Consider the following 7,527-nt stretch of genomic DNA (forward strand, 5'->3'; position numbering starts at 1 on the left):
TTGAAATAAATCAAATGACTTAAATATTGACTCGTTTCTTTGGTTTGTTATGTGAGGAAAGAGAAAAGAGTTTGTCTTTACCGATTTAAACATGCAGTGTGAGAAACACTGATACAGTGCAAACGTGATGTTTTCTCAGGTAAAGCCACTCTGCCCCGCGCAGCGAGTCATGTCTTGCGGTTTAGTCAGGTACTGACCGTGCAGAACTTTGTTGGTTTTTGAAGAAGAACCTCAACTAGATGTAGTTTTATTTTATAAAAGCCCTCATCATTCAGGTGCTGAAATATCTCTTGACGTCTGAGAGTCTCAGGCGCACAGGAGCCTCGAGCACAAACGCTCTTCAGTGTTTCTCATCATCTCCCTCTTCATCTGCTCATTAAACTGGTGAATTAACCACTGCTGTGAGGATTAAACAAAACGATGTAAATGCTCGGCGTGTGTGCACTGGCACATCTGCACAGCCACACACACACACTGCAACAGTAACAGTGCTGTGGTGACGGTACAAGTGATGATTTAAGACGGTAAAGCCATGAATCCTTCATATATGATCCTTAAAGTTTTACCATAAACAGTATTACATTGCTTTTCCTCATCCAACCCATCAGTCCTGAAACACACACACATGAAGGGAATGTCTAAACACATACAGCACATGAGCAGGGGCGGATTTAGTGAATTGGGGGCCCCAGCCAAAATATAGGAATGGGGCCCTGTACATTTGCACCCATTTTCCTAGATCAACCTTGAGGTTCCATTTTTGTTGTGATGCTTGCTGCTGCACAATGGTGCCCCATAGTTGTGTTCAATGTTTCTACATTTTTCATGTACATGTTATAATGGCTTTCTTTCATGTTGTAGACCACGAAATAGCAACTGATTTACAGTTGAGGTTTTCACAAAAACCAAATAAATTATAAAATGATAAACCTCACAGTTGAGCGTTTAAACCAGCGGTGACTCAGAAGTATAAATTATTATATTAATTTAAAACGGGGTTATGTGGGTGGATTTTCGCATTGATCTGAACAAAAACCACAGACTGGATTATTGAAAATTAACATTCATTCTCTGCCAGCAGGAGGCGCTTTTGGAACATCAGAAATATAGAATGAGAAAAGTGTAAAAATATAGCCAATATTGACGAGGAAAGTCCACTGATGAGTTACCAGCGTAAGCCTGTGTGCAAAGGCTGTCTAATTCTAAACTTTAAAATACATTTATTTTTAGTTATTTTAACTACAAATTTAAATAAAACTGAAAAAAGAATGAAAAGGCAATTATACATTTACACACCTAAGGATTATATCAACCAAAAAAGTAACTGCGTCTGTGTCCTCTACTTGGTTCCTTCTCATAAATAAGTGGCATTTAAAACAATTATAAACATATAGTACACACATTTTCATCTCCTTCAAGCAGGGTACACAAAAAGCACGTTGGACGGTTGTCGTGGTAATAAACACCGTAAACAGCAACCGTTCGCGTGTCAGCGCTTAATGCGCATCTCCTATATGAAAAGCATTTTAGGGGGCCCTTGGCTTTTGAGGGCCAAGGCGGTCGCCTACCTTTACCTAATGGGTAAGACCGCCCCTGCACATGAGCCACCAACACTGATGCTTATGATGGAGGTTCAATGGTTCTTTTAATACTGGATCGTGACTCACTGATCCATATTTAGCTGACAAACTCTGTTCAACAGCGTCCAGACATCTGCTCACACACATGAACACATGATGCCTCACAGTCTTTGGACAGCTGGAGATCCATCAGGAGGAAAGCGAGAATCATTTACTCCACACAGATTCTTGAAGAACGGAAAGGCTGATGAAATATAAAAGAGAGTAAGTGTTCACAGCAGGAGATCTCCTAAAATCATCTAGCCAGACGGAGACTAGATAGTGAAACCCAGCAGTGATTCTCACCAAAACTACAGCACTGGTAGACTGAGATTCAAAAGTTTGTATTTATTACGGTAGGGAATATAGATCATAAGAATCAGAGAAACACTTCAAGTGCTCAGTTGGTGTGACCATTGAGAGATATTTAGACTGAACCAAACATTCACATGCAACCAGGACGTGTGGTTTCCTCAGTCTTTAGTAGCGTGAAAACTTCAGGGCTCGTCTGTCTTCATGCAGAATCAGAAAACATGAGAAGATCCTTCTGCTTGATCATAAACCGTAAACTTGATTTGCTTCATTATAGAGAGTTTATGGTGTGTGCTGGTAAGATTTTTATTTAGAGGACTAGCACATATAGTGGATTTATTTGAGGGTTTATTATTGGTTGGAGGAGCTTATCCAGAGGAGCTTATTACCTTGGAAGGTGTGGTTCTTTTGAGTGGGTGGGGTTACTTGTGTGGGTAGGAGGGGCTTATCTTAGTAGGAATGGTTTCTTTGAGTGGGCGGAGTCCACTCCAGTTTATTCCAGTAGGAGTGGCTTATTTAGGTGGGTGCAGTTTATCGCAGCAGGAGTGGTTTATTTTGAGTAGGCGGAGTCTATTTGGGTGTGGCTACTTTTTTAGGCGTACCATGTTTCTTAGTGTGCCAGAGATGGGCGGGGATAGTGAAAGCGTCGGCGCTCATGCTCAAGGTACGAGATGGAAGTGTATTGAACTGTTTCCTGTCTGAGCTGTATTTATAAATGGCCTCCACGGCTGACGAGGAAATGGCACGCGGGCCGACGCCACAGAGTCGATGCAGCTCCTCCGATTGGCCGTCTCGGGTGCAGATAGCACGGAACTGACAGTTGGAGTCACGCAGGAGAATCAGGAAGTGACTGGCGGAGCTCTTCTCCATCTCCTAGACAGACGGGGAGAATGTGAATGTCAGAATGTGCACAAAGGGAGTAATGTCTGTGTAGAAAGATAAACAGTGACGCACATCTATGATCTTGTTTTTCTGGGATTCATTGACTTTGCCAGCAAGGCAGCAGCGTGAGAGCGCGTTGTAAATGATGAACTTGTTGGATTTAAAACTGGGTTCCTTAAATAATGTAGGACCTGAAACAGAAGATAAAATTGTGAGTAAACAGGCAACTGGAAAACCACACAGATCAAATGAGGTACTGGCTACAGCCAACAGGTGGTCCTATTTCTTCATGTTTTCAAATCAGGTCAAACCACTTGATTTGAATTCATACTCGCCTGTTCTACATAGTGCAGTTAAAACTCTAAAAGGTGTTATTACGATTACCAACCACTCAGAAAACCTTCAGTCACACTCTAGCAACCACCCTGAAGATTCTAGAAATTGCTCAGGACACCTGCTAGCAGAAGACCTCAACTACATTCCAGTAACCACCCATAACATCCTATAAGCCAACTAGCAATCATTCTCAACAGCCTAACAACCACTTAGCAATGTTCCTGCAAACAAAAGACCACCTTAGCAACTGCTAAGCAGTGCCCTAGCAACCACTGAGAAAACCTTATTAACCCTACAGGTACATCTCAGAAATCACCCAGAACATCATAGGAGGTGCCTAGCAATCATTCAAAACCATTCAAGACCACCTTAGCAACAGTCTAGCACCGCACAAAACATCCTAGCAACCACTCAGAGCAAATTAGCAACGATATACAGAATGACAAAAGTAGCTTTAATATTTCAAACTAACCCTAACTCTTTTCAAACATAGAAATTGATCTTAAATATCAACAATCAGCTCTTTACCTGTGTATTCTGAGAGTGAGGCTGGAGAAGAGGCGTTGGAGACATGTTCCCAGTCTTTTTCCCCATTCTGATTGGCCAGTTGCCCTGATGACATCACCTTTGAGGGCGACTCTGAACGACTGAGTTGTAGAGTGAGAGAGGAAGCTTTTAAGTAAAGACAAAGATGTATGAAAGGCAGAAGACAGAAACGTGGCTAAGCTGCTGGGTAGAGTACCTTGCTGGCTTTTCAGTTGGTAGAGATGCGCCATCTTTCTGGCTAGAGACCACTGTGTGAGTGAACAAAACTGGTTTTAGGGCAAAATACAAAACAGCTTCAAACACTATTCAACAAACAGGGCGACAAACTCATTCCATTGGTTGAGCAAGTGTTGCTGTTTCACTCATACAGACAGATAGCAATTCTGTTTAGTGACGCTAGTAGTTACCCAGTTCACATTTAAGTACAAGTAATGTGTGATTACCTGTTGTTTTTCCCCTGTGAGCGTGTGTGATTTAACTCATGGTTGTTGTGCGGTTTGCGTGCATGTTGTTTTTTGCCACTATGCTTTCCTGGTTTCTGTTTGAGGACTTTCTCTAGATCAGCCATTATCTTCAGCTGCTGACGCCTTTCATACTCTGCCCTGGTGAATGCTCCTCACTGCAGGGGCGTTCCTGGGGGTGTGGCTTTTGACAGAGGGGGTGGGGTGTATGAGGTGTATGGGGTGTATAATGTCATCTTTGCATTAAAAATTACATAACTGAGCGAATGACACTTAATAACAGTTGTCATAAACATGCATAAAACCTCTTTCATATTCATGACATGTGTCACGTCATGATTATGTATGTGTCATGTCATGATTATGAAGGTGTCATGTCAGTCTTATGCACACCCCTTCAAGTAAAGTGTAACCAACAGCTGTTTTAAATTATGATAATATTTCACTATTTTTACTGTATCTTTTGATCAAATAAATGCAGCCTTAGTGAGCAGAAGAGACTTCTATAAATATATATATATATATATACACATGATCCTGCAGCACAAAAGCAGTGTTGAGTCGCTGGGGGATATTTGTAGCAATAGCCAACAATACATTGTATGGGTCACAATTATACATTTCTCTTTTATGCCAAAAATCATTAGGATATTAAGTAAAGATCATGTTCCATGAAGATATTTAGTAAATCTCCTACCGTAAATATATCAAAACTTAATGTTTGATTAGTAATATGCATTGCTAAGAACTTCATTTGAACAACTTTAAAGATGATTTTCTCAATATTTAGATTTTTTTGCACCCTCAGATTCCAGATTTTCAAATAGTTGTATCTCAGCCAAATATTGTCCTATCCTAACAAACCATACATCAATGGAAGGCTTATTGATTCAGCATTCATAAGATTTACCCTTATGACTGGTTTTGTGCTCCAGGGTCACATATATATTTGAGCAGAAGACAAAATGCATTTCTTTAACAACACAACCGAAGAAAAATTCAGCTCTAGTAATGTTAGTAGCCCAAACACACACACACACAACCTCTCTCACACACACACACACACTCTCTCTTTCTCTCTCACACACACACACACACTCTCTCTCTCTCACACACACACACTCTCTCTCTCTCACACACACACACACACACACACACACACACACTCTCTCTCACACACTCTCTCTGTTAAACCAGCTGCGTCATCGAGCGCGCGCTGATGCTGGATGGTGGTGCTGATGCTGCGGACACAGGTCCGCGGATGCGGCTCAGCAGGCAGCTCACGCTGGCGCGGGTCTTGGCTCGGGGCGGTCGTACCGGTCCAGCGGGCGGCCGGACTGGAGAGAACATGAAACGGAGACTCCTGACCGACCTCCACACACCTCAGGTGTCCTGCTCGAGCTGTCAATCACACCGCGGGCGTCCAATCACGTGTCAGGATGTCCGTCACACTGACTGTGAACTCTGGAGCTGCTGAGCTGAACTCAGTGTTGACACGCGTTGCTCCAGCAGAGGGAGTCCAGACCCCGCTCATCGTGTTAGATTCTTTTATTCAGTCATTGTTTATGACAGTTAAAAAAAGAATACAATATGACTTTATTATACATGTTTCAGGGTGTTAGATCTTTCTGTGCGGATTTTATGGCAGCATGGCTTGGTAACTATACGAACTTTGAGTAACACAAAATAAAATTATGAATTTTTAAAAAAGTAAAGTTTATAGATCTAACAGTAATAACAGAAAAACTAACAAGCTAACTTATTTCCAGATATTTGTCATTTCCTTTGGATTCAATAAAATGACCATTTAATTTAGCAAACAACACATTCTCTATAAAGAGATGCTTTTCTCTCACAGTGAATGGATCTTTAGACTGCATGCTCTGTAAATGTCCACTTATTTTAACTTAAAACCAGAAGTTCTGCCTTAAACTGGCTGTACAAGTCATTTCAACTTAAATATTACACTGACTTCAGAAAGAATCAAGTTAAACCCATAGGTTAAAACATGCAAAAATTAAGATAAAATAAAGTTTGTGAAATTGTTTAAATGAATTTGGAAAAAACATGTTGCCACGACTCTATCATTGTTATATCTATGGCGTGCGTGTGTACTAGCTGTGTGTAGACTTGAGGAAGCATCTGTGCATCATGTCAGACGCTCCGAGGCGCGCTGAGTCACTGAACATCATGTGACGCGTGAATGCAGAATAACCGGTTCAGAGCGCACGACAGCAGCTGTTCAAGAGTTACTCCTCATTTCCTCTGGGATCTGACAGACGGCACAGGACGCGTCACACTCACTCTCTCTCTCTCACACACACACACACACACACACTCTCTCTCTCTCTCTCTCTCTCTCTCTCTCTCTCTCTCTCTCTCTCTCTCTCTCTCTCTCTCTCTCTCTCTCTCTCTCTCTCTCTCTCTCTCTCTCTCTCTCTCTCTCTCTCTCTCTCTCTCTCTCTCTCTCTCTCTCTCTCTCTCTCTCTCTCTCTCTCTCTCTCTCTCTCTCTCTCTCTCTCTCTCTCTCTCTCTCTCTCTCTCTCTCTCTCTCTCTCTCTCTCTCTCTCTCTCTCTCTCTCTCTCTCTCTCTCTCTCTCTCTCTCTCTCTCTCTCTCTCTCTCTCTCTCTCTCTCTCTCTCTCTCTCTCTCTCTCTCTCTCTCTCTCTCTCTCTCTCTCTCTCTCTCTCTCTCTCTCTCTCTCTCTCTCTCTCTCTCTCTCTCTCTCTCTCTCTCTCTCTCTCTCTCTCTCTCTCTCTCTCTCTCTCTCTCTCTCTCTCTCTCTCTCTCTCTCTCTCTCTCTCTCTCTCTCTCTCTCTCTCTCTCTCTCTCTCTCTCTCTCTCTCTCTCTCTCTCTCTCTCTCTCTCTCTCTCTCTCTCTCTCTCTCTCTCTCTCTCTCTCTCTCTCTCTCTCTCTCTCTCTCTCTCTCTCTCTCTCTCTCTCTCTCTCTCTCTCTCTCTCTCTCTCTCTCTCTCTCTCTCTCTCTCTCTCTCTCTCTCTCTCTCTCTCTCTCTCTCTCTCTCTCTCTCTCTCTCTCTCTCTCTCTCTCTCTCTCTCTCTCTCTCTCTCTCTCTCTCTCTCTCTCTCTCTCTCTCTCTCTCTCTCTCTCTCTCTCTCTCTCTCTCTCTCTCTCTCTCTCTCTCTCTCTCTCTCTCTCTCTCTCTCTCTCTCTCTCTCTCTCTCTCTCTCTCTCTCTCTCTCTCTCTCTCTCTCTCTCTCTCTCTCTCTCTCTCTCTCTCTCTCTCTCTCTCTCTCTCTCTCTCTCTCTCTCTCTCTCTCTCTCTCTCTCTCTCTCTCTCTCTCTCTCTCTCTCTCTCTCTCTCTCTCTCTCTCTCTCTCTCTCTCTCTCTCTCTCTCTCTCTCTCTCTCT

General features: G+C 42.8%; 1 protein-coding gene across 2 annotated transcripts; it reads right to left on the reverse strand.

The window, feature by feature from the left end:
- Nucleotides 1-1,828: 1,828 nt before the first annotated feature.
- Nucleotides 1,829-4,365, reverse strand: LOC107560583 (calmodulin-regulated spectrin-associated protein 3-like). Of its 2 annotated transcripts, XM_016244802.1 has the most exons (5): nucleotides 4,139-4,365; nucleotides 3,678-3,796; nucleotides 2,886-3,004; nucleotides 2,486-2,804; nucleotides 1,829-2,447 (listed from the first exon to the last, which is right to left on the reverse strand). In XM_016244802.1, the coding sequence occupies exons 1-4, from the start codon at nucleotides 4,261-4,263 to the stop codon at nucleotides 2,502-2,504; spliced, it is 666 nt and encodes a 221-aa protein (XP_016100288.1). In that variant the 5' UTR covers nucleotides 4,264-4,365; the 3' UTR covers nucleotides 1,829-2,447; nucleotides 2,486-2,501. The 2 variants fall into 2 exon arrangements, with proteins under 2 accessions (XP_016100288.1, XP_016100287.1); XM_016244801.1 differs by having other exon boundaries at nucleotides 1,829-2,804.
- Nucleotides 4,366-7,527: the final 3,162 nt, after the last annotated feature.

This window comes from Sinocyclocheilus grahami, unplaced genomic scaffold, assembly GCF_001515645.1.
Source record: "Sinocyclocheilus grahami isolate Dianchi unplaced genomic scaffold, SAMN03320097.WGS_v1.1 scaffold734.1, whole genome shotgun sequence".
NCBI classification, from domain to species: Eukaryota; Metazoa; Chordata; class Actinopteri; order Cypriniformes; family Cyprinidae; genus Sinocyclocheilus; species Sinocyclocheilus grahami.